We start from the raw sequence: 27,766 nt of genomic DNA, 5'->3' as shown, positions 1-27,766 counted from the left end.
ATATTTTTCGCAGAGATGGCCAGTCAATTTGAGTAACGTTATTGTGTATTCTACGTAATGACACGTTATTACGTAATGATGTCATCGCGCAATGACATCACAACGTAATTTTGCAACTTTTAGCAACAAATCGACCTGCCTCTAGCAACTTCCCCTGAAAATGAGTTGGCAACACTGGACGAGTGTCACGCCCTGACCTTAGAGAGCCTGTTTATTCTCTATTTTGGTTAGGTCAGGGTGTGACAAGGGTGGGTACTCTAGTTTTTTGTATTTCTATGTTGGCCTGGTATGGTTCCCAATCAGAGGCAGCTGTCTATCGTTGTCTCTGATTGGGGATCATATTTAGGCAGACTTTTTCCACCTGTTGTGTGTGGGATCTTGATTTTGTATTGTTGCTTTTTAGCCCTACAAAGCTGTACGTTTCGTTTGTTACTGTTTCTTGTTTTGTGCCGGTTATCATTAATAAAAAATTATTAACCTACCCCACGCTGCATCTTGGTCCGACCTTTCTTCCAACAACGATCGTTATAACGAGACAGGCAGGCAGTGTTTCTCAGCCAGTCAAAATCATGAATCATTTTTATGAATATACAGTGTGTTCAGAAAGTATTCAGATCCCTTGACTTTTTCCACATTTAGTTACGTTACAGCCTTATTCTAAAATTAATTTAATATTTTTTTCCCCTCATCAACCTACACACAATACCCCATAATGACAAAGCAAAAACAGCTTTTTAGAAATGTATGCAAATTTATAAAAAATAAAAAACAGGAATACCTTATTTACATAAGTACTCAGACCCTTTGCTATGAGACTCGAAACTGAGCTCAGGTGCACACTGTTTCCATTGATCATGCTTGAGATGTTTCTACAACTTGATTGGAGTCCACCTGCGGTGAATTCAATTAATTGGACATGATTTGGAAAGGCACACACCTGTCTATATAAGGTCCCACAGTTGACAATGCATGTCAGAGCAAAAACCAAGCCATGAGGTCATAGGAATTGTCCATAGAGCGCAGAGACAGGATTGTGTCGAGGCACAGATCTGGGGAAGGGTACCAAAAAATGTCTGCAACATTGAAGGTCCCCAAGAACACAGTGGCCTCCATCATTCTTAAGTGGAACAAGTTTGGAACCACCAAGATTCTTCCTAGAGCTGGCCACCCGGCCAAACTGAGCAATCGGGGAAGAAGGGCCTTGGTCAGGGAGGTGACCAAGAACCCGATGGTCACTCTAACAGAAACTCCTGAGCTCTCTAGAGATGAGAGAACATTCTAGAACGACAACCATCTCTGCTGCACTCCACCAGTCAGGCCTTTATGGTAGAGTGGCCAGACAGAAGCCATTCCTCAGGAAAAAAACACGACAGCCCGCTTGGAGTTTGCTAAATAGCACCTTAAAGACTCTCAGACCATGAGAAACAAGATTCTCTGGTCTGATGAAACCAAGATTGAACTCTATGGCCTGAATGCCAAACGTCACGCCTGGAGGAATCCTGGCACCATACCTACGGTGAAGCATGGTGGTGGCAGCATCATGCTGCAGGGATGTTTTTCAGTGGCAGGGACTGGGAGACTAGTCAAGATCAAGGGAAATATGAATGGAGAAATGTACAGAGAGATCCTTAATTCAAATCTGCTCCAGAGTGCTCAGGACCTCAGACTGGGGCGAAGATTCACCTTCCAACAGGACAATGACTGTTAGCACACAGCCAAGACAACGCTGCAGTGGCTTCGGGACGAGTCTCTGAATGTCCTTGAGTGGCCCAGCAAGAGCCCGGACTTGAACCTGATCAAACAGCTCTGGAGAGACCTGAATCGCGCCTCATTAGCTCATTGTTATGGATGTATCCAAATAAATTTCACTAGAAAACAGCTTAAACTAATGCAAAGGCAGCTACTTTGCTGTTATTCTGGCTGTAAGTTAGCCGTAGTTGGCTAGCTAGCAAGCAAGTATGACAATGGAACATTTAGAATGAACAACTGGGTTGCGTCCATAGATACAGTGCAAAAAGACTGAATGTCTCTAACAACCAAACCAATAGAACAAACGACCAGCCGGCTTGGGTAGCAACCCTAGGTTTGTGTCAGTACTATATCTTGTGGAAGGATAAAATAGTATGAATAAATGAATCAAGATAAAAAAATATATAGAAATCACATGTTGGTAACCCGTTGTATAAGAGCGATAATGCAGTCGAAGACAGTGTTTGGAGAATATATTTGCACGGTTAGCCGGCCTTGGACTTCGTGTCGGGCCTAACAACACCAGTGTCAATATATCCTCCAAACACCGGTTTCTCGGGCATTATCACTTCAATCATTTTTATCAGTAAGAAAAGGTATTTTGAGTGGTATAGTTGATGACAGTAATTATTGTTGTATTTTCGCACAAAACTCAGATTAGATGTATCGGGGTTAGTGCACCTACAACAAATACTATGGTATTTTATATTGTTTTTAGACACATTCACATAGTGATATAAAATGTAACTTCTTCCTATAAAGTATCCCAGTACAACCAAGTTAATAACTTTGAAAAATATAAAAAGTCAAATTCATTCCTTTGAATGATAATTATTAAAAAAAAAATATTTGATCAATTAAAATATTTTGTTTGGGGACTCCCGAGTGGCGCAGGGGTCTAAGGCACTGCATCGCAGTGTTGCGGTGTCACTACAGCCTGGGGTTTGATCCTGTGTCACTACCTGCTGTGTCATTACTGGCTGTGATCGGGAGTCCTATAGGATGTCGCAAAATTCGCCCAGTGTCGTCTGGGGAGGGTTTGGCCGGGGGGACACTTCACTTGGCTCATCGCGCTCTAGCGACTCCTTGTGGTGGGCCGGGCGCCTGCAGGCTGATTTCGATCATCAGTTGAACAGTTTCCTCCGACACATTGGTGCAGCTGGCTTCTGGGTTAAGCGAGCGCGTGTTAAGAAGTGCGGTTTGGCGTGTCATGTTTCGGAGGATGCATGACTTGACTTTCGCCTCTCCCGAGCCCGTTGGGGAGTTGCACCGATGATACGAGATGGTAATCACGTAATTGGGGAGAAAAAGTTGGCAAAAAAAAGATAATAATAATAATTTGTTTATCAATTTTTTGTTTTCATCCAAACATTTGTTTCAAATAATTGTTTTGTTTTATTACCCCGTATTTTTAGGATCAAAGACTGTTACATTTAACCACACCTACTGGGTTGATTGTAACATTTCACCTCTGACACTTTTGGTTTGAATTGTAAACGAACTGGCATGTCCCAGAAACGTAGTTACAGTGAGTAATGGTAGCTGAGATATGTATGTTGTTTGAATACAATTTTTTTAGAGTTTGATTAAAAACATGCTTTTTTGTCATTAAGGAGGCTATAGTCATTCTATAAGCTTTTTAAATGTTTTTTGTTTGTTTTATAAAATATAGACATTTGGAAATTAGAATGTCATTCCTTGTCAAAAGCCAGATTTTCCCATTGTAAGGTCAATAGGATCTATTAGACATGTAGGTGAAGACGGGTTTTTACTGGGCACTGATTTACTTGTGTGCCCATAGTTCCCAGTAAACACCCGTCTTCACCTATACCAATCCCCATTAGCTGTTGCAAAAGCAACAGCTACTCTTCCTGGGGTCCACACAAAGCAGGAAGCATGGCATAATACAGAACATTAGTAGACTCAAGGACAGAACTACATACATTTTTTTAAAGGCACCAATTATACTGTACGCTTTCTTGAATTTGTTTTGGATTTGGGGACTGTGAAAAGACCCTTGGTGGTATGTCTGGTGGGGAAAGTGTGTGTCAGAGCTGTGTGTAAGTTAAATTCAAAATTGTTTGCATAGTCAACACATTAATGTTTCTTATAAAAAGAAGAAGTGATGCAATTAGTCTCTCCTCAACTCTTAGCCAAGAGAGGCTGATTACAATGAAGAGCAAGACGTGCCGCTCTGTTCTGGGCTTAACTAGGTCTTTCCTTGCAGCACTGGACCACATGGCTAGACAATAATCAAGATTAGACAAAACTAGAGCCTGCAGAACTTGTTTTTTGGAATGTGGTGTCATCTCTTTATTATGGACAGACCTGTCCCCATCTTTACAACCATTGAATCTACATGTTTTGATCATGACAGTTCACAATCTAAGGTAAGGCCAAGTAATTAAGTCTCCTCAACTTGTTCAAATCAAATCAAATTTCAAATCAAATGTATTTATAAAGCCCTTCTTACATCAGCTGATATCTCAAAGTGCTGTACAGAAACCCAGCCTAAAACCCCAAACAGCAAGCAATGCAGGTGTAGAAGCACGGTGGCTAGGAAAAACTCCCTAGAAAGGCCAGAATCTAGGAAGACACCTAGAGAGGAACCAGGCAATGAGGGGTGGCCAGTCCTCTTCTGGCTGTGCCGGGTAGAGATTATAACAGAACATGTCCAAGATGTTCAAATGTTCATAGATGACCAGCAGGGTCAAATAATAATCACAGTGGTTGTCGAGGGTGCAACAGGTCAGCACCTCAGGAGTAAATGTCAGTTGGCTTTTCATAGCCGATCATTCAGAGTATCTCTACCGCTCCTGCTGTCTCTAGAGAGTTAAAAACAGCAGGTCTGGGACAGGTAGCACGTCCAGTGAACAGGTCAGGGTTCCATAGCCGCAGGAAAAACAGCTGAAACTTGAGCAGCAGCACGGCCAGATGGACTGGGGACAGCAAGGAGTCATCATGCCAGGTAGTCCTGAGGCATGGTCCTAGGGCTCAGGTCCTCCGAGAGAGAGAAAGAAAGAAAGAAAGAGAGAGAGAATTAGAGAGAGCATAGTTAAATTCACACAGGACACCGGATAAGACAGGAGAAATACTCCAGAAATAACAGACTGACCCTAGCCCCCCGACACAAACTATTGCAGAATAAATACTGGAGGCTGAGACAGGAGGGGTCGGGAGACACTGTGGCCCCATCCGATGATACCCCCGGACAGGGCCAAACAGGCAGGATATAACCCCACCCACTTTGCCAAAGCACAGCCCCACACCACTAGAGGCATATCTTCAACCACCAACTTACCATCCTGAGACAAGGCCGAGTATAGCCCACAAAGATCTCCGCCACGGCACAACCCTAAGGGTGTGCCAACCCAGACAGGAAGATCACGTCAGTGACTCAACCCACTCAAGTGACACACCCCTCCTAGGGACGGCATGGAAGAGCACCAGTAAGCCAGTGACTCAGCCCCTGTAATAGGGTTAGAGGCAGAGAATCCCAGTGGAGAGAGGGGAACCGGCCAGGCAGAGACAGCAAGGGTGGTTCGTTGCTCCAGTGCCTTTCCATTCACCTTGAGACCGAGTCTGCGTCTCTCACATGGGTAGGCAGACCATTCCATAAGAATGGAGTTCTATAGGAGAAAGCCCTTCCTCCAGCTGTTTGCTTAGAAATTCTAGGGACAATTAGGAGGCCTGCGTCTTGTGACCGTAGCGTACATGTAGGTATGTACGGCAGGACCACATCGGAAAGATAGGTAGGAGCAAGCCCATGTAATGTTTTGTAGGTTAGCAGTAAAACCTTGAAATCAGCCCTTTCCTTAACAGGAAGCCAGTGTAGAGAGGCTAGCACTGGAGTAATATGATCAAATTTGTTGGTTCTAGTCAAGATTCTAGCAGCCGCGTTTAGTACTAACTGAAGTTTATTTAGTGCTTTATCCGGGTAGACGGAAAGTAGAGCATTGCAGTAGTCTAACCTAGAAGTGACAAAAGATTGGATACATTTTTCTGCATCATTTTTGGACAGAAAGTTTCTAATTTTTGCAATGTTACGTAGATGGAAAAAAGCTATCCTTGAAACATTCTTGATATGTTCATCAAAAGCGAGATCAGGGTCCAGAGTAACGCTGAGGTCCTTCACAGTTTTATTTGAGACGACAGTACAACCATCAAGATTAATTGTCAGATTCAACAGAATATCTCTTTGTTTCTTGGGACCTAGAACAAGCATCTCTGTTTTGTCCGAATTTAAAAGTAGAACATTTGCAGCCATCCACTTCCTTAAAACCACACCATTCATTACCAGATTCAGCTGAGGTCTAGAACTTAGGGAATGATTTCTACTAAATACAATGCTCTTAGTTTTAGAGATGTTCAGGACCAGTTTATTACTGGCCACCCGTTCTAAAACAGACTGCCACTCTTTGGTAAGGGTTTCAGTGACTTCATTAGCTGTGGTTGCTGATGCATATATGGTTGAATTATAAGCATACATGGACACACATGCTTTGTTTAATGCCAGTGGCAGGAAATTGGTAAAAATAGAAAAGAGTAGAGGGCCTAGAGAGCTGCCCTGCGGTACACCACACTTTAAATGTTTGACATTAGAGAAGCTTCCATTAAAGAAGACCCTTTGATTTCTGTTAGATAGATTGCCATATTGTGGATTCAGAGCTGAGGTTGAAAAGCTATAACACATACGTTTTTTTCAACAACAGGTTACGGTCAATAATATCAAAGGCTGGACTGAAATCTAACAGTACAGCTCCCACAATCTTCCTATTATCTATTTATTTCAACCAATCATCAGTAATTTGTGTCAGTGCAGTACATGACAGGGCAGGTTACAGGGAAGATTGAAAAACAACAGCCACAAACCAGAGACAATCCACAGTCCCAGTCACAATGGCTAACCGCGTCGTGGGCTGCGTTCAAGCCCTCAAGGAAACCTGCTAGCTTGATATGCAGCTAGCAAGCCCAAATAGCTCCTCAGACCCGTCCTTGGTTGGCAGGATCACTGGACAGAGACTAGCAGTCCCAGCAACTGATGCCAACTGCGTCGCGAGATCCAAACTCAAAAGTTAGCTAGCTAATAAGAACTTTCCAATACACTTTCAAAACAACAAACAAACTTTTTTTAAACAATAAAACCAAGCTCTTCTTCGAGTTCAACCGTAAGTGAGTGAGAGGTCAAAGGTCTAGGAGTAGCTAATGATTGTCTGTTTGGAAATAAAGAGAGAGCAAGAGAGACAGACAGAGAGTATCAGCATCAGCATCTCTGGACCAGTCTGCTGTAATGGAAAGATGCTGCAATTATCAGCATCACAAAACTGTGCGTTACTTCACGCCATTCTTGTTTGTCCTGATTTTGAGGAGAGCTCTTTCGTATATAGGCTAGGCAACTTCATTTTTTTCGATCATGTTGTCTTAAGTATTTAACTGAGCTCGCCCATCCTCACGGTGTATGGAAGGAACACTGGTAAATGAGACTGGAATATCTGCGTCTTTCTTTTTCCCAACGCAGTTAAGCCAAAACCAAACCCCGTTATTCAGAGGGGCGTTCTACAATGCTCCCATTGGCTAGCTAGCGTTGTCTCAGTGACCTTCCAAGGTAAGGATGGAAAGTGTAATTTAACAATTAGCTGCCTACCGTAATGCAGGCCTATTATTATCATGTTTGTGTAACCGATGTGAAATGGCTAGCTAGTTAGCGGGGTGCGCGCTAATAGCGTTTCAATTGGTGACGTCATTCGCTCTGAGACCTTGAAGTAGTTGTTCCCCTTGCTCTGCAAGGGCCGCGGCTTTTGTGAAGTGATGGGTAACGATGCTTCGTGGGAGGCAGTTGTTGATGTGTGCAGAGGGTCCCTGGTTCGAGCCCAGGTAGGGGCCAGGAGAGGGACGGAAGCTATACTGTTACATTTGGTAACATTTGCCCATGTATTTATTTTCAGAGTTTCAAAGAGTTGTAAAAATATCTGAGAACTCTGCTGAATTCCCTCAATTGAAGGTCCGCTAAATTAACCTAGATTACTTAACGTTATTGGAAGTTGTTATATTATCATTAGTAGTCTATTATCCGGTAAAAGCATATGCTTATTATTCATAATTTCTCAAATATTTATTAGCTAATCATGGGCTCCCGAGTGGTGCAGTGGCTGCATCACATCTGGCCGTGATTGGGAGTCCCATAGGGCTGCGCACAATTGGCTATGCGTTGGCCGTCATTGTAAATAAGAATTTGTTCTTAACTGACTTGCCTGGTTAAATGAAATAAAACTAATTCAGTCGAATACGCTATGCTACAGCCATTGAATCTGTCTTTGAGCGTTAAGGGACGGTAATGGCTAGCTCGGTCCACGTTATTAATATTAATCAGTGACTGAATTTTGCGCTACGTGATATTCACTTCGAGCTCACAGCGTTGTAGAACGCCCTTCTGAATAACGGGGCGTGGTTTTTGCTTAACTGCGTTGGGCAAAAGAAAGAATTCTATCCATCTGCATTGCCTGCCATTGTCTGTCCAGCTTCTCTATTGAGCACACCTCCCACTCGAGAGGTTATCGCCCTGATCTCAAAGAAATGTCAGGCATTTTTGACGAAACATTTCATGTTTTGTGTACCATCAGCCTTGCAAAATACCAGAAGGTAGAATATTTGTGTTCTACAATTTCTAACCAAATCACTTTCCGTCCGGAATCGTAGCCTATATTTATATGATTTATATAGGCCAATGAGATCAATGCTGTGACCACAGCGAAGGATAGGTTAGTAAACATATCATAAAGACATTTGGACAATGTCCTCACGAATGCTTTCACGATAAACCTGTGTGATTGATTCTGAATGCTGCGCCGAGAGAGGCTAATTCTGGAGTTTTGGGCACCAGCGGATGCTGCGCCGAAGAATGGGATACTCCGACCCTACGTCGGGTAGAGATTTACTCGGCAATAGGTCGCTTTGTTTTATATTCATTTGCGCATTTGGACTGGTTACACTTTTACAACAGATTCTTTATGGCAAAAACTACATTAAAAGGTAAGCGCTGTGAAATATATTCTACATGTAGCCTATAGGCCCAAGTCAAATAATTTGCCATTCATCAGAAGAGGAGGTTGCAAGACTCAATTGTAAACAATTTCATAATGTTGAAATGTAAGGGACAGCCTGATATTTTTCAATTTTGTGAAGCAAATGTCTCTGTTATTGTTATAATTGTAGGCCTAGTGATACTGTCATGATTGTAATTCAGTGTATATGTGGGAGTAGCCTAGTGGTTGTAGTATTTGCTGCATGAAGGGGAAAATAAGCGAAATGGCTGAAAAGAACAATAGCAATCAGCCTTCCATTTTTACAGTAGCATATTGAAACTTTTCTCATGATATTTATGTTTGATATTTTTCTGAAAATGAAGCATCACATTCATGCCATACACAGTGCTCCAGCTGTTTATGGTAGTGTACTCCCTTTTATTTGATTTTGTCTTTGATTTTCAGCTGTACTGGTCATGCATCTTCTTACATAAGGCTTAGGCTATCAGCATCAGAGTAAAAAAAAAAAAAATCTATTGATGCAGTTTATTGATCAGTAATTTCATTAAATGTTGATCATTTCTACATGTTATGTCAAAGGTTTTATTGTCATATTCAATATTAGTTACTACCCTGTGGGCTTCAATGCACACATAGCCATGCACTGCTGCTGCAATGCATTCCTACAATGTTTTGTAACACCTTTTGCAACAGCAATATCTTTTCTAATAAGGACTAGACCTTTTCTTATGCAATCTATTTTAGCTAGTAGCACCCATAGCGAAAGATGTTATTATTAATCACGGGAAGGCATTGACTTCTGCATTATCTTCTGGGATGTTTTTCATTGTGAGACGAGCAGATGCTGAGAAGCTGAGATATTTTCATCTTCAGATAATTAACCCCCCCTCCCAAAATAAGAACAATTGTCACACTAAACCCCCTCCCCCCTCAGACAGTGCATTATGACTTTGCCTTACAACAAACATACATGTGCTGCATTCTAACTGTGCCCACCCCCCCCCCCTGCCCAAAGCCCCCTCACCTGTGTGTGCGTGTCCTGCGCGGACTACTCTGATGACATCCTATGGATTCATGGCATCCTGACACTATGGCTGAGATGGCATGAATCCAGCCCCAGCAATATCTCTATCTATCTACCTATCTGCCTTCCTGCCCCGCACTCCTAGCACACCGACTGGGACAGAGGGGAATGGGCTACAGTCACAACGGACCCAGCCAGTGGGCAACAACAGCAGCCATTTTGCTACACAGTAACACTCACACACACACAGAGAAAGAGAGAGAGGGAGAGAGAGTCTTGAAAATGATGTCACTGTGAGACCCCCCCCCCCCCCCCCCCCCATGCTGAAACGATGACAACAAGCTAAAGTCGTTGCAACAGGTCCAACCCCTCCCAACACGTAGCCCAGCCAAACGATGCCTGAGTACATGGGTCTCAATCTCATGAGATTCTCTCATGCCCCAGGATCTTAGTAAACCATCTTTGCAATTGGCCAAATTCTGTGGGTCTGGAAAAGATAGAGACACTTAAGCTTCAATGCAAAAATGACAGTTGCAGAGAGCACTATGTTAGAATAACCAGCAGCAAAGTCCTCCATTACTCCAAGACTATTTCATATTTTTGCAGCTGTAGACAGAATTAAGTCGTGGGCTGCCATTTTGATCTTTTTAATTTTGCGGACTTTGTTTTACCCTCAATGATTTGGGTACGCCTAATATAATATAAAAATTTACAGGCTGATAATAAGACTCTTAGCTCAACGGACAGGAAGCAAAATTGATAGACTCAACAGGATGGGAGCAAGTCAGCAGTTATTCTGTTGGGAAAGAAACTGTTTGGCCTTTTTAGAGACACTGCATCCCTCTGTAGCAGTGGCTGGTGGGAGGAGCTATAGGAGGATGGGCTCATTATAATGGCTGGAATGGAATTAATGGAACGGCATCAAACGTGGTTTGATACCGTTCCATTTATTCCATTCCAGCTATTACAATGACCCGTCCTCCTATAGCTCCTCCCACCAGCCTCTACTGCTCTACTGTAGATAATTGATGGTCTGCAGGTGTGCAGTGGCTGCACCCGCTGCATGGTTTCTTTAATTTAGGAGCATCACATTGAAGATCCAGAGCCCTTAAATCCATGTCCTGTTTTAGTGCACTCTACCCTGACTGCAACAGCCATGGGGGCGGTGTCATTGAGGTTTTTAAGTGGCTCTCTGAGAAGCCATATGGGCCTGCAATATTGACATGCAGCCCAAAAAGCAGTGTTAATTTTATCACATAATGTGCTTACAGATGGGCTTTATGTGTAAGATTATTTGCCAGTACACTGTAGTGCTATACTGTGCTGTCCACCAGGCCTTAATGGACCAGAAACAAAGGATTAAATGCACAATGGCATGAATGCTCAAATGGTTTTATTTAGATTCATATGTTGTTGTTTTTCTTAGTGAGTTGGGTCATGCCATTACTCTACACATATGATGAATTAAATCAAACATGTCCCTTTTACGCAATACAGTTAGTCTTTGAATTAAATCATTTTGATTTCTTACGGGTTGGGATATTTGGATTTGCCTTATGCGATTTTGACAATCTGTTCAATCCACCCATGTTACTCAGGGAGGAGATGGAATCTGTCTAGTCTAGTAGGGGTCAGCGTCATGGCCTGGGAGGGTACAGGTGCTATGCACCTTTCAACGTTGGTCTAAATGCCGCTTTTGTCTGTAAAGCGTTAAGTATCTTTCAGTTTGTCTGTTCTCTATGTAACCCCTTAACCATAAAAATGTGGTTCTAATTTATATAATGCGTTGTGGGTTTTTCAGATTGTGCATGAGCATAATGGGCAAAAGTACTCCTATAGGCTAACCTACAGAACTAAGATATTCTGCAGATTGGACAAAAACCCCTGAAATGGTGACTGATTAGGGGTTTTAGACCTGAAATGGTGACTGATTAGGGGTTTTAGTCCTGAAATGGTGACTGATTAGGGGTTTTAGTCCTGAAATGGTGACTGATTAGGGGTTTTAGACCTGAAATGGTGACTGATTAGGGGTTTTAGACCTGTGTGAGACGACTGAGTTTTGTCAACTAACCTAAATTTGACCTGTTTAACCACAATGAATGGACCAAGTGAAGCATCTTTATTTCATGTCATAAAGAAACATAACAAATTATACACACTGTTATAAACCCAAGTGTGTTTTCTGTTCCACTGCTCTGCAGCAGAGATAGCTGAGACACTAGTGCGTCTGCATTGCATGCCATTCTCAGATGTGAGGAATCGGCGCCAAGAACCACACCAGATGCACGTTGTTATTCAGTCTGAGCTTGGACTTATTTATCCCCTTCTGATTTTTTTTTTACTACTTTTTGGTTGTGTAAAAAAAAAAAGATTTGACTTACAAGGCACGTTTGTACATTTATTTATTTGCCCCTCTTCATTTTAATATTCTGTAATCAATATGTGGTGACTGGGTGTTTTTATTAATTTATTACAAATGTATTACTGAGTGCCACTGTCCCTTTTACACTCTAGATGCGTCATCACTTCAACCATGCACACATTATCTAGGTTCATTCTAACCATGTTTGGTTTGGTTTGATTTGGTATACTAAGCCAAATGCTGATCCGTCTGTATGGTGTGTCTGTGTGTGCATGTGTGCGTGCTTGCACAAATGTGCATTGTGTATAGGAGTGTGTGTGCGTTTATGTACATACATGCACACATGGAAGTGTTTGTATCGGTCTGTGTGCGTGTCTATGTTTGGCTGACTGTTAGTTCTCAAGTACTTAACGCACAATAAACCCCAAATAAACTGACTAATTTTCTTAATAGTGCGCAACAGTTTAGCCGACTCAAAGGAGACGAGACAGGAAATTGGACCGGCCCTGTTAATTTCTCGGATGATGGATCTCTGAAGCCTGCCAGAAATGGGAAGAAAAGGTACATTTCCAACGTGATTGACTGACTGTACAACACCCCTGTGAGAAAAAGAAAGGAAAAAAGAGAGATAGAGAGAGAACATGCCATTTCCTGCTGATGTCCCAGCCCCCTGCATGTGTGGCCTGGGCCTTAGAAGCCTCCACTCGCAATGCATAACCAGTATAACCAACCAATCTGCTGTACTAACTAACCAGTAGAGAGACGAAGTCAGCAACACATACTTAACTCTTTTTTGCTTCTGCTTGTTTTGCATTTCTGAGGAATCCTGGTAGAGATGTTTGCAGGGGTGATGATTACACAGGAACCACTCACACTAACGTTTAACTCTAACTTACCTGTCTGCATGTTGACAGATGTTTCCGTCAGAATTTTCAGCCAGATTCACAGAGCTCCGTAATAGTCACACCCTGCCTAGCCGATATTAAGAAGAAAAAAAAACGCTCGCAAAGGTAGGCCAGTCTGAAGGCATTTTAAGTACTTTTACAAAAACCCAAGAATGCCTCTTTCTTTTTCATTGGTCTGAAAGGAATAAACTCTCATATATTTTCAGTGGTGGTTGTACTCCAGATTTGCTCTTGCATGTTGTCTGATCCCTTCACCCTCCCCTTGACCCTCAAACCCTAACGCCCATCCCCCTGAGAAGCTGGTTGGACCACGGCTGCTCCTTGTACCTCTGTGTCCCATTCAGCATCCATCTCTCAAACGCCTTTCCTCCTCAACCTGTGTGTTCGTGCGTTCTGCACAGCTCTGTGTGTATGTCATATACATAGTGGACACGTCTCTCTGTTCCCCTATCTCCTCTTCTCACATCTGCATCGTCTCTCTCTGCTACCTACCTGGATTACCTTTCCTTTTGTTTTCCTCTTATGAGAAGACAAAAATATGACACTTTCCCAGCAGGTCTCTGGCTTCAGTGCTTCGAGGACCTAATGTCACTAGGCGTGATAACACGCTGGTTATTAATAGGCCCTTTTCCATCTGGCAGAAAGCCAGTGTGTCATGGATGATCTAAAATGACAATCAGTCTTCTCTTCTAGGCTACAATACTTATTCGGGTTTCATCATTAGAGCTAAACCAAATGACGCTAAGATGCTACAGATCTCAGTCTAAATAGGAAATATGTTAGGTATGTTTTACATACGTTTGTTTTTTCAATAGAAACATGCTGCTCTAGGTCACTTCAGTATCTACTCAATAACAAGCCAATCCAAAATACACTGCATCATCAGCTTGATGCAGACAACCAGCTTCATTGTTCCTTTCTCATTTTGATTTTGTCCCAGCATCTTGTTCAAATGCATTTTTCTGTCATGTTGTCCTTTTGTGTTTAACCTCACTTAATTTTATTTCAACAGCCACATCAATCATGCTTACCACATCAGTCATATTTTTCACAAACATTCTCCACCTCATCCTATCTCACTGAGATAGTATTTGCTCTACAAATTCATCCACTGGTGTTGCACATTGTGATCACTGCCATCTTGGATTCAACTGATTTACCCCTCACCCAGCGTACAAAGTTTGATACGTGACATAATTTTTTTGGCTGTAAATTGTTTTTCTAGTATGGTAGAGAAGACTTATAACTAGATTACAACCAGGTAAAGACGACATGAAGATGTGATTGGAAAGACATTTTTTGGTTGTTATCTGGTCATATAGCCAAATTACAACCAGATAGACATATTTTGATGGTTGCTAAAAAAAGAACAGTACAAAATGTCATTGCAACCAGTTTTGCCCGCTGGGCAGCCACTCCCTCTTTCCTCCAGTAGGCATAATTCCATTTGTTGGGAGTGACTGTAGTGAGATACTCAACATCACCTATTTGCTATCTACTTTCAAAGATGCTCCGAATAGAAAGCACCTTCTCAATATGTATTAGAAGCCCTAAGCGTTCCACCTTTCCTGGTGCCCCTGAGGCTGAGCAGTCGGCAGGCAAGACTCCACCAGCCCAGGCTGCCAGAGAGGGCAGCCCTTTCCAAAGCTTATACATGGATCAAAAGCATTATCCATTACAAACCTTTTTAAATACACCTAGAGGGAGATTTGACTCCCTCGTGTGGCTCTCCGCCTGGCCTGACGGGGATGCACAGATTTGGGTTTGTTTCTGCAGCTGGTGATGATGATCTCAAAAGGGAGGAGAAGGTGCGAAATGTTGGTCGAATCCTTTGTCATCTAAAATGACGACCATGTCTTCACTTTTCTTTAGTTTACTTCTCTTTATATGTCATTGTGCTTGTCTCAAATGTCACACAATCACTACCACCATATTAAACAGATGTTTTTATATTTTTTGTTTTGTTTTATACCATTTTCCTGTATAATGTTTCTTTATTTCCTTGTCTGAAACCTCTTGTTAAGAGGTTTTCAAGCCTCTCAAGCATGTAAAAGTTTGTATCTGTCCAATCAAGATTTCTTAATATATCTATGATAAGTATTTGTATAGTTCAATGAGGTGTAAAATCTTCTCAAATGGTTTGAATCTGAGTGAGAATGATGACTGTGTACAGTATGTACATGATAATTATGTGTATGCATGTGCATGTATATGTGTATGTATGTGGGTGTGCTTTTCATACCAGATAGGTAATAAGTACAAATGTAGGACCAGCAGATTTTCATGTGATCTTCCTCAGTTTTATTTCTACATGCAAAGAGATCTGTAGAAAAATGAGACTACGCTATGGTTAGCCCACACAGGTACTGATGAACTCAGGCTACCCAGAAAGCAAAATTTGGCACATGAAGTCTTAAAGATGTAATGTTCTTGTTGTAAACTTGTGGAGAACACATCTTATAACCAGAGTACAACAAATTGGTCTTTGTTACAACTGGATAAAGACGCCCTTTTCGTGACAAGACCAAGCCATCATGGGAAAGATGTCATATTTTGGTTGTTATCTGGTCAGATAATCAGATTTAATACAACCAGACAAAGAGGCCTTCTTGGTTGTTCAAAAGACAAGGGGGAAAAACTGTGTGCAACTTGACTATAACGGCATAAGAGACGTCATATTGACGCCGTTGTAACCAGTTTTGCCGTCTGGGTAAGTTTTCTGTGTCTGCCCTATGCAGTGAAACAGCCTCCCCATTATTCGCCATTGGCATCATACAATAGTCACTTTTCATACTGTACAGTTGTGCAGTTCACTCTAACCAACATACTGTACATGCCATAAGACACAGACACACCTTCTCCATGATAAAGGTTGTGCATTCTAGATGCTCCTGCCATCAGGATTTGGTCATATTTTCTCACAATTTACCACAAGGTTTTTCTACCTCCCCCTTCTCCTTTCTCACTATGTATTTCACACTCTTTTTGTTGTTTACAATGACTCTTGTTTTTGTTAAGAGAATGTCAGTGTTAATTGTTGTTCCCCATGTCAAGTCCAAATTCCCATGTCAAAATACAATAATGAATGTTTAAAATCTGAAAACAAAACAGAGAAATTGTATCACTTTCTGTTTTGTCACCAACTTTAGTAGTTGGTGACAAAAAAGTGTCCAGGATACATATTGTGGGTCCCCTACCCATAGGAATGATATCACACCTGCCACTCATCTCACAACAATGTCTTTACATTAAAGATTAATAATAATGATACATTTTAAAGTATAGCCAATTGTAATGGAATACAGTTAAGTGGATCACAATGTATAAAATATTTTCCCGAACCCACTATGTGTTTTGTGGCCCAGTCTGTTCCATATTATTGTGTAATCGTTATGTTGACTGTGACTATCCCTCCAGGTATCTGGATTCATACGATGGATCCTATGACTACAACTCCACTGCATGTAAAGAGCTCAGACAGGAGATTATGGATGTCAAAGTCCTGACCATGTGAGTGTATCGCCTGTGTTAGGAATGCAGTGATGGGCAGATATGGTCCTCCAGGGCCTGTGTGTCTTGCTGGTTTGTGTGCTCTCTCTGAAATTAGTTTCTAATTTAGATCTTAGATGAAACAACAAAGCCTGTGCACTCAGTTCCAACATTCAGGCCCATCCCTTGTTCTTTGATTTTTTTGTTGTTGTAAAGAATGATTTGATGATAGGACAAGTAAGATAGATGGGAAAGTGGTCCAGACTGGCCTTGAACCGCTGTCGCCATGGAGATGTGCAATCAGCAGCAGCTCTACCTCTAGAACAGAATCCGGCACCGGCCTACATGTTCTTAAGACTGTTCCACACCGGCCTACATGTTCTTAAGACTGTTCCACACCGGCCTACGTGTTCTTAAGACTGTTCCACACCGGCCTACGTGTTCTTAAGACTGTTCCACACCGGCCTACGTGTTCTTAAGACTGTTACACACCAGTCTACATGTTCTTAAGACTGTTCCACACCGGCCTACGTGTTCTTAAGACTGTTCCACACCAGCCTACATGTTCTTAAGACTGTTCCACACCGGCCTACATGTTCTTAAGACTGTTCCACACCAGCCTACATGTTCTTAAGACTGTTCCACACCAGCCTACATGTTCTTAAGACTGTTCCACACCGGACTACGCGTTCTTAAGACTGTTCCACACCGGCCTACGTGTTCTTAAGACTGTTCCACACCGGACTACGCGTTCTTAAGACTGTTCCACACCGGCCTACGCGTTCGGGAGACTGTTCCACACCGGCCTACGTGTTCGTGAGGCTGTTCCACACCGGCCTACGTGTTCTTGAGGCTGTTCCACACCGGCCTACGTGTTCTTGAGGCTGTTCCACACAGGCCTACGTGTTCTTGAGGCTGTTCCACACCGGCCTACGTGTTCTTGAGGCTGTTCCACACCGGCCTACGTGTTCGTGAGGCTGTTCCACACCGGCCTACGTGTTCTTGAGGCTGTTCCACACAGGCCTACGTGTTCTTGAGGCTGTTCCACACAGGCCTACGTGTTCTTGAGGCTGTTCCACACCGGGCCTACGTGTTCTTGAGGCTGTTCCACACCGGGCCTACGTGTTCTTGAGGCTGTTCCACACCGGCCTACGTGTTCTTGAGGCTGTTCCACACCGGCCTACGTGTTCTTGAGGCTGTTCCACACCGGCCTACGTGTTCTTGAGGCTGTTCCACACAGGCCTACGTGTTCTTGAGGCTGTTCCACACCGGCCTACGTGTTCTTGAGGCTGTTCCACACCGGCCTACGTGTTCTTGAGGCTGTTCCACACCGGCCTACGTGTTCTTGAGGCTGTTCCACACCGGCCTACGTGTTCTTGAGGCTGTTCCACACCGGCCTACGTGTTCTTGAGGCTGTTCCACACCGGGCCTACGTGTTCTTGAGGCTGTTCCACACCGGCCTACGTGTTCTTGAGGCTGTTCCACACCGGGCCTACGTGTTCTTGAGGCTGTTCCACACAGGCCTACGTGTTCTTGAGGCTGTTCCACACCGGGCCTACGTGTTCTTGAGGCTGTTCCACACCGGGCCTACGTGTTCTTGAGGCTGTTCCACACCGGCCTACGTGTTCTTGAGGCTGTTCCACACCGGCCTACGTGTTCTTGAGGCTGTTCCACACCGGCCTACGTGTTCTTGAGGCTGTTCCACACAGGCCTACGTGTTCTTGAGGCTGTTCCACACAGGCCTACGTGTTCTTGAGGCTGTTCCACACAGGCCTACGTGTTCTTGAGGCTGTTCCACACAGGCCTACGTGTTCTTGAGGCTGTTTCACACAGGCCTACGTGTTCTTGAGGCTGTTCCACACCGGCCTACGTGTTCTTGAGGCTGTTCCACACCGGCCTACGTGTTCTTGAGGCTGTTCCACACCGGCCTACGTGTTCTTGAGGCTGTTCCACACAGGCCTACGTGTTCTTGAGGCTGTTTCACACAGGCCTACGTGTTCTTGAGGCTGTTCGAGCTAGTTATCACACCTGTATGAGGAGCTTGCTGAGGGCCAGTGTGCCAGACAGACAGACAGACAACAGCCCATGGCTCTGCCAGCAGTGACAGTGCAGTGACTGGCTTTCATTACACTACATCAAGCCCTCTGGTGCTTTACCTCCCTGAGCAAGTCAAATGCCACAATCATCAAGGGGGAATGTCAGTTCAAGGGGAGCTATTCAGAGACCTATTTCTGGCTATCACCATCTCAAGACGGTGGACTCAAGGCGTCAGTCAGAGGGAGTGCCTGGGCGTAATGCTAAACCAAGAGCCACAGAATCCAGTGTCATTCTCATGTTACACCTCAGCGCGTGTTTAATATTCATATCATAGAGCAGAGCCACGTAGCATGCTGCAGTGTAGCTCCATGCAGCCCCATCCCCCTGTTGGTCAGTTTTATATACCTGTGCAGTTTCCACCCCCTCATTGTGACCATATACTGAACATACACTGAGACATAGACTGACTAGGTGACTTCAGGTGAAAGCTATGTTGTAGATGAAGGGGAGTAGACAGGTTAAAGCTGGATTTTTAAGCCTTGAGACAACTGAGACATGGATTGTGTATGTGTGCCATTCAGAGGGTGAATGGGCAAGACAAAATATTTGTGTCTTTAAACTGGGTATGGTAGTAGGTGCCAGGCGCACTGGTTTGTGTCAAGAACTGCAGCGCTGCTGGGTTTTTCACGCTCAACAGTTTCCCATGCGTATCAAGAATGGTCCTCCACCCAAAGGACATCCAGCCAACTTAACACAACTGTGGGAAGCATGGAAGTCAACATGGAACGCTTTCGACACCTTGTAGATTCCATGCCCCAATAAATTGAGGCTGTTATGAGAGCAAAAGTGGGTGCAACTCAATATTAGGAAGGTGTTCTTTGTGTTTTGTACACTCAGTGTCTGGTATAGGACCATTTCCTTATTCTTAAACATACATGGATCACTTGACTCTTCTCTTTGTCTGGTTTTTATGTGGGGTTTCCCTGGCTGTCTGCCAGGGTGAAGACGTCAGAGCTGTTTGAGAGATGGAGGAACCTGCAGGTGTGCAAGTGGCAGCAGAACATGGTGGAGACTAACAACTTCAAGTAAGCACAATTGACCCTCAAGGCATCATAGAGATCGAGTTATTAGTGGTCTTCTACCGTACATCACACACATTAGCCTCCTCCTTTGTGGTACTTCTACTCATTATCAACCCGATCCATCTCCATCTAGTGTGACTAGCATTGCAAAATTCCAGGAACTAGTTTTCAATAAAAAGGTTGGAGTCTCATGGAATCAGTAGGTAACATGCAGGAAATCCGGAATCCTCCATGTCCTATTATTCCACATTTAGTTCTATCATCAGAGTTACACATGTCCTATTATTCCACATTTAGTTCTATCATCAGAGCGACACAGCAAGTAGCTGAATGCTTATTATGATCAGCAAGCCTATGTTGATTGGAGAAAAAGTAAATTTAGTCCAATGTTCCCCCTAATTTTTTTGGCACTGAGCAAATTTCAGGTCTGTTGAGCACAACTTGAATGTTGTGAAAATTCTGTGCAAAACTTCCAGCGCACATTTACTGTGAACACTGTGGCTGTACCCGCTTTAAGTTACAGTTTCAGACACTGATCAAGTAGACTACTGTGGCTATTTGATTATAATGTAGGCCTACCAGAGTGGCCTACCATCAAAAACAACAGAGAAAATGCATCCCATAACATTTTAACATGGCAATAGCTGTTCTATCATTCAGGCTACAGTAGCAGCCAATGTGTGGTGTTCAATGTAGTCCTACATTCCATGAGACTTTTGAAAAAGGGATTGTAGGGATTCACATTAACCTGTTTATCCACTTGTCCTTCAGACAAGGAGGTGATTGAAAATGTTGTTGTTTGATGCAAGAAACCACTTTACAAAATAAAATGCATTATTATTCGATACCATTATTATAGAAAATCAGACAAATGATGCTACCCTCGCCTATTGGCTACTTCGCTTATTCAACATTGCCCCTTTAAGAAAAGCAAGCCCTTTACCTGACTTGCTTTTCAAAGATGTCTAGGAATGTAATGTTTTGTGCTCCCTTAGGAAGCAATCACTCCCCCATTGCTGACTACTAGCTATAACTAGGTTAATAACTCACTAACTAGCAAAGGATATAAACAAATGTGCACACACAGCTACATACAGCACTCGCTCTGATCTAAAAAAAAAAAAAAAAAAAGCGGATCTACTCACGACAGCTTAGTCTGTAAACACAGTCCAATTCAAAGTGAATGGCACAGATCCATATATGGCAATGGTACTTTTTCATATAGGGATACTGAAGCTCTGATTGGTTATGCTGGTCTGTGTAGAGTACGGGCTGAGACATGCAATAGAATCGTACTCCAATGTGTTCTGCCTACAACAAAATATTTAATTATTACTATGTTTAGCCAACTGTACAAAGTTTCAGAGCCCACAAAGGATGGGAAAAACCTAAACCACTCATACTTGTCAGGTATAGTTCACTTTTTATTTTATGTCACTCAAATATCCAATTAATGATAGCCTCACGATATTGCTCAATATTGGTTATCATCCCTCACATATCTGAAATTACATGATCAATTGACTTTCACTGAAAAGCATGCAGTTACTTGCTGTATAACTCTGACGGAGCTAAATGTGCACAATTGTTTTGCATGGTAATTCAAGTATATTAAAATATAAATATTACAACCAAATACTTAACTTTTATTTAGCAATCCCTTGAAAATGGCACACAGTTGTCAATGGTTTTAGTAAAGCTAGGGGTCAGCTTGCCCCCCAGCAGGCAAATCGAACGCTCTGCACATTATTGTGACGTTGTATTGATAACGAACTATAGTACCAATCACATAGCCTGATATACTGTATAGAGAGAGACATCTGAGCAATCTTTATTGTGTGATTGTAACCCAACTTCTAGAGAGACTTTCTATTGCAGGGGTGCAAAGTTCTGTTCCTCAAGGACCAGGACTGCAGTGTTGCTCGTTTTTCCAGCAGCCTTGTTCGACTACAGTTTGTTTGGATCCGACAGGAACTCCGTCCTTCTTTTGTTCTCTCCACTAGGATGTCTCTGTCGCGTTGCTGTAATGCACCCTCCTTCTTGTTCACCACCAAGAGGAACACCCCAGCAGGCACCAAGCTGAGGTATGAGGTGGACACCAGTGGCATCCTGCCCATCACTACTGAGGTCTTCAAGATGTTCCCCGACGTGAGTGTTCCAACTATAACAATATATAGTATAGCATCCTGTAAGACTACCTGTCATCCATGCATCCAATGCTATACCTCCCACCGTAAAGTGATGGAACTGACACTGGTTCCGTTTCATTTAAAGGACATGCCGTACTCCAAGTCCCAGTTCAAGAAATGTGCTGTTGTTGGAAATGGAGGAATCATCAAGAACAGCAAATGTGGGAAGGAAATTGACTCAGCAGATTTTGTGTTTAGGTACACAGCATCTTCATCCCGTAGTGCTAAAAATATTTCCCAGCATCACTTGAGCTGATTTATTTTTGTCTGCAGATTTCACATGGCAAGATATAGTATTGAACTACTTTCAATCTGCTCAGGTCTTCTCAGAATCTGCATTGAATAATGTGAATAATTCTCCTTCCTTCAAAGATGCAACATACCACCCATCAACGAGAAGTATTCGGCTGATGTAGGCTCCAAAACAGATCTGGTGACGATTAATCCAAGTATTATAACAGAGAGGTACTGTAGGCTATATACACCAAAAAAGTGTATTGCCATTAACATTGCATTGTCATTGTGCCACACACACACATACACACAGACAGACAGACAGAACATCTAGACTTGAAATGTATTAACGGCGGCAGTTACAATGGGTGTGCACTTAGTGAAATGTAATGTTGGGGCACAGAGCTGCAGCACTCACATCCGCTCCTCTCAAACACACACCCCCTTTCCCTCCCTCCTTTAAACACAAATCGCTTACCTCTCCTCTCCTCCTCCACCAGGTTCCAGAAGCTAGAGAAGTGGCGGCGGCCATTTTACGAGGTTCTTCAGAACTATGAGAACTCGTCGGTGGTCCTACCCGCCTTCTACAACACGCGTAACACTGATGTCTCCTTCCGAGTAAAGTACATGCTAGACGACTTTGACTCACAGAGGGGCGTGTTCTTCTTCCATCCTCAGTACCTGCTCAACGTCCAGCGCTTCTGGGGTGTCCAGGGTGTCCGCGCCAAACGCCTCAGCAGCGGCCTGATGCTGGTCACCGCCGCCATGGAACTGTGCGAGGAGGTCCACCTCTACGGCTTCTGGGCGTTTCCCATGAACCCCTCAGGCATCTTCATCACGCACCATTACTACGACAACGTCAAGCCCCGCCCCGGGTTCCACGCTATGCCCCACGAGATCTTTAACTTCCTGCACATGCACACGCGAGGCATCCTCCATGTACACTCGGGAGCCTGCACGTGATTGTGAACCGGAGTCACGCCCACACCGCAATGTATCGTGGGGAGTCACCATTTGTTTTTGTCTGTTGTCAGTCACCATCTGTTTTTGTCTGTTGTACATTTTTCATATCTTAATTGAAAGGTACAATGTTTTTTTTCTTACAGTTGACAAGAGAGCCATTTAAACTCACACCGTATATCTGGGCTCTCTACAGTAACTCCATGAATTGGAGGTTGCTTGCTTTAATGCAAACACTGTCTACTTAGTGTGTTTCTTACTCTCTTGCTGAATAAGCAACTCCAACGACCGCCGGTATTTCTGATTCTGTTAATGTAGGTTGCTTGTTTTAATGTAAAGTGGTCTTTCCTAGTGACGTCGTTTCTGTGAAATCTTATTGGCTCGGTGGTACTACTGCTGTACAGAGATGTTGGTTTGAACTCAACGTTGCACAAGTATTTACACTGAAATAGGGCCACTCTGTGTGTCCCTCACCTCCTCCTGTACCTTGTCTTTGCCACATCCTGTGTTATGATTCCCACCCACCTATGTGCTCTCTTTCTCAGACACTGTGGGTGAGGCAGCTTTTATGTATGTCTGTGTAAAAAGCCTGAACACTATTGATGTTTTAGCAAATCCAAAATATATCTTCAAAGATCCAACAGTTCAACTTTCTGTTGTCCAGCTACATTAACCTGTTTTACATGGGTAAATATTTCATATAAAACACTGTTAACACTCCTGACCAGAGATTACCTTTTTCACAGGTTCACTTTCTTCTGTATAACTAACTTGCCAAACACTGGAAGATATCCTTGGATATTATTGATGTGAAATGGTGGTGTTTTAATTGCTCGCTGTTTTTGGACAAAGGCCAGATGATTAATATTTTATAATCTCCACCACCATAGTAAAATATCTGACCTCCAGAACAGACAGTCCTAGTCACGCTGCATGGCCAGGAGTGTTTCCTCAACTTGGGACCTGACTGGGAACACTCTAGGTCCTAGTTGTAGCCTATATTATGTTATAGCCTGTAACTAGGGCTTGGAGGTTTTCCTGGTCAGGTCACACAGTCAGAGAAAAACACCCTGGCCCTAGTTATTGGCACTGTTGAGCAATCTGATTTGTCGCTGTCATTCATGTCTTAAAACCACGCTGCCTTATGATATAACTGTACAAATCCTCTCAGATATGCAATTCACCCCTGCATCACTTATCTAACGGATGATCGTATCAAACAAACTCTTGGTCTTACTGTCTGCTGACTCAGTGTAACCTCATTAAGAAAAGGTCCACTTCTGCTGTTGAAATGACTTCATACTCTATAATTACTGTAAAATAGAATCCAATTTGCATACTGGTGATGCTGTGCATGATGATACTCTACTATTTGCTTTGTGTGTGCCTGCAACCACCACTGAAATATGTTTACAATGATCAGCTTCTGCTAAAGTTCCCAGTGCACTGTGAGAGATGGAACCTTTACATCACCGAACCTTGAATAGATTTTAAAAGAGAATTGAGTGATGGATGCACTTTTTCACAGATGATGGAAAGGAATGACTATTATCGCCCCGTTTTGAAATAAGATCATTATTGTCACTGCATCGTGTCATTTTCCCTCTGTGACAATGTTGTACCCTTGAAAGCATTGTGGATCTTGGCCTTGGAATGCTGTATGTTTCTATTAGTATTTATTGTGTTTAACTGTGACAGAGTAGAGGAACGTTGCTGACTGAACTGAAAGCATAGGACCATTCTTCTGTACATGCAATGCCCCAAATTACCATGATATTTAAAAGACATAACTCCTAAAAAAATGTGGACGATTGTTTCTTTCACCTGTAACTCAGTCACACAGATTGTGTGTAAAAGACAAAATGCACAAGGTAAATGTATTCAATCTGTATGAGCACATTAAACATTTTCAGTTTGACTCAGAATCACAAAATGTCATACATTTTATAGAGTAAAAAATAACTAAGAAGAATTGGTCTGAAAATGAATGGATAGAATTAAAACAGCTTGAACAGTGATACAAAACCTATATTCTGGATCATTCTTTATATTGTGTCTGTAAATAAACTTGTTTGGCTTTTCTGCTTGTCTTGCTCATTTTGTTTCTATATATAAACATCTGATCTACAGAGAAATATGGATTTGGGTCAGGCATTTTTCTCAACCAATCATTTTAACCCTCCAATCACCACACAGCCAAAATCTACTGTACTACACTGCAAATGGGAAACGCAGCATAGCATTATAGGCAATTGAATACACCCACTGGGCACAGATGTCAATTCAGCTTGTATTCCACATTGGTTCAATGTAATTCAACCAGTGTGTTCCCTGTGTGTAGCATTTGGAGTATTTTCAAACTATAATCTGTTTGAAGTGAGTGAAATTAAACATGACAGGAAAATGTAATTTCTCCCAATGAAGGACAGCAAATGCAATCTTTCCATCTGAAGAGAAGTCTTCTGTCTCCAGTTGATGGGTACATCCGGGCCCTGATCATTAGGGCATGCAACAGAAAATGAATGTGTCTTATGACAAGTCCAAGTAGTTCCTCTGTGTTTCAGTCAGTTTTCTTCCGTTTGGTGCATAATGAACACAAACCTGTATGTGCTCCAAATGGATGGTCCGCAACCACATGGTGTAGAATTTACCGTCTCGTTTCGGGTCAGTTGACCTCTGGTTTGTCTGCTCCAATTAGCTCCTTAAGCAAAGCTACTGTCAGTGCCTCAATAATTAAGCAGACGTGCTGTCTATGTCCTGTCCGCTCACTGAATCACTAACGGAAGGCCGCTACTGCTGCCTTTACAGATGTAGGATCATCATTTGACCATCCTGTTGTTGAAGGAAATGCAAACTTCTCGTGTAATCAAGGTTTAAAAAGGCTTCTAAAGTTTGTAATTTCCACTTCAACATTTTAGACTTGATTTGCTCTGCAAAAAAATGTATCAATTATAATCCACATAAAAATGCAAATTTCCTGTTGCTGCAGGATTATTTTCCTGCTGTGTGAAACTGGCTCAAATTAAGATACGGCATCTGAACATCATGATCAAGTCCCACTGAGTCACCATATACCATAACTATTACGTGCAATAGAAATACACCCATATTCACCTGCCATGGCAGTGAAATCTGAGAAAGACCATGCCATTATATATGAGATGTTGGGACCCCACACGTATCATCTATCAAGTAATGTTGGACACACATGACATGGATAAATCAATTAAACTCTTACAGATGAAGGATCTTAATTTGAGCCAGTTTGCTACAGCAGGAAAATAATCCTGTAGTAGCAGGAAATGTGAATTATTATGTGGATTATAACTAATATACAGTTTTCGTAAGGGCAAATCAACTCTGAAATGTCAAACCGGAAATTACAAGCTTAAGAAACCTTTTTTGACCTCAAATACAAATGCATTGCAGGAATGCACTCCTGCAACAAGGTGATCAAATTAAGATCCTACATCTGTAGGTGATGTGATACACTCCATACCTACACACCATGAATGAGGTATCAAGGCAGACCTGGCCTACAGTATAGTATCCATCACCATGTGCACCATATACTGTGCATTCGGAAAGTATTCCGACCCTTTGACTTTTTCCACATTTTGTTACATTACAGCCTTATTCTAAAATGTATTAAATCATTTTTATCCCTCATCCCACAATACCCCATAATGACAAAGCGAAAACAGGTTTTTAGAAATAAAAAACAGACCCTTTGCTATGAGACTCGAAATTGAGCTCAGGTGCATCCTGTTTCCATTGATCATCCTTTAGATGTTTCTACAACTGGATTGGAGTCCACCTGTGGTAAATTTAATTGATTGGGCATGATTTGGAAAGGCACACACCTGTCTATATAAGGTCCCACAGTTGACAATGCATGTCAGAGCAAAAACCAAGCCATGAGGTCGAAGGAATTGTCCGTAGAGCTCCGAGACAGGCTTGTGTCGAGGCACAGGTCTGGGGAAGGGTACCAAAACATTTCTGCAGCATTGAAAGTCCCCAAGAACACAGTGGCCTCCATCATTCTTAAATGGAAGAAGTTTGGAACCATCAAGATTCTTTCTAGAGCTGGCTGCCCGGCCAAACTGAGCAATCGGGGGAGAAGGGCCTTGGTCAAGGAGGTGACCAAGAACCCGATGGTCATTCTGACAGAGCTCCAGAGTTCCTCTGTGGAGATGGGAGAACCTTCCAGAATAACAACCATCTTTGTAGCACTCCACCAATCAGGCCTTTATGGTAGAGTTGTCAGACAGAAGCCACTCCTCAGTAAAAAGCATACAACAGCCCGCTTGGAGTTTGCCAAAAGGCACCTAAAGGACTCTCAGACCATGAGAAACAAAATTCTCTGGTCTGATGAAACCAAGATTGAACTCTGGCCTGAATGCCAAGCCTCACGTCTGGAGGAAACCTGGCAGCATCTCTACTGTACAACATGGTGGTGGCAGCATCATGCTGTGGGGATGTTTTTCAGCGGCAGGGACTGAGAGACTAGTTAGAATCAAGGAAAATATGAAAGGAGAAAAGTACAGAGAGATCCTTGATGAAAACCTGCTCAGGACCTCAGACTGGGAAGAAGGTTCACCTTCCAACAGGACAACGACCCTAAGCACACAGCCAAGACAATGCAGGGGTGGCTTCGGAACAAGTCTTCATATGTCCTTGAGTGGCCCAGCC

The 27,766-nt window shown here is 42.8% G+C and overlaps 1 protein-coding gene across 3 annotated transcripts; it reads left to right on the top strand.

The window, feature by feature from the left end:
• The first annotated feature begins 8,632 nt into the window (after nucleotides 1-8,632).
• Nucleotides 8,633-25,156, top strand: st8sia5 (ST8 alpha-N-acetyl-neuraminide alpha-2,8-sialyltransferase 5). 3 transcript variants are annotated; one of them, XM_055873844.1, is made up of 9 exons: nucleotides 8,633-8,778; nucleotides 12,632-12,739; nucleotides 13,093-13,188; nucleotides 16,501-16,593; nucleotides 19,608-19,694; nucleotides 21,695-21,839; nucleotides 21,966-22,078; nucleotides 22,253-22,345; nucleotides 22,615-25,156. In XM_055873844.1, the coding sequence occupies exons 1-9, from the start codon at nucleotides 8,633-8,635 to the stop codon at nucleotides 23,075-23,077; spliced, it is 1,344 nt and encodes a 447-aa protein (XP_055729819.1). In that variant the 3' UTR covers nucleotides 23,078-25,156. The 3 variants fall into 3 exon arrangements, with proteins under 3 accessions (XP_055729819.1, XP_055729820.1, XP_055729821.1); XM_055873845.1 differs by lacking the exon at nucleotides 13,093-13,188; XM_055873846.1 differs by lacking the exons at nucleotides 12,632-12,739; nucleotides 13,093-13,188.
• The last annotated feature ends 2,610 nt before the right edge of the window (nucleotides 25,157-27,766 follow it).

Source organism: Salvelinus fontinalis, chromosome 21 (genome assembly GCF_029448725.1).
Source record: "Salvelinus fontinalis isolate EN_2023a chromosome 21, ASM2944872v1, whole genome shotgun sequence".
In the NCBI taxonomy this organism is placed as follows: Eukaryota; Metazoa; Chordata; class Actinopteri; order Salmoniformes; family Salmonidae; genus Salvelinus; species Salvelinus fontinalis.
This window is presented reverse-complemented; position numbering and strand designations above follow the sequence as displayed.

Coding starts and splice junctions, on each gene's coding strand:
- st8sia5 (XM_055873844.1), top strand. CDS start 8,633: ATGCTGCGCCGAAGAATGGGATACTCCGACCCTACGTCGGGTAGAGAT. Junction 8,779..12,631: donor GGCAAAAACTACATTAAAAG/GTAAGCGCTGTG, acceptor TTTTCTTAATAG/TGCGCAACAGTTTAGCCGAC. Junction 22,079..22,252: donor TCAGCAGATTTTGTGTTTAG/GTACACAGCATC, acceptor CTTCCTTCAAAG/ATGCAACATACCACCCATCA.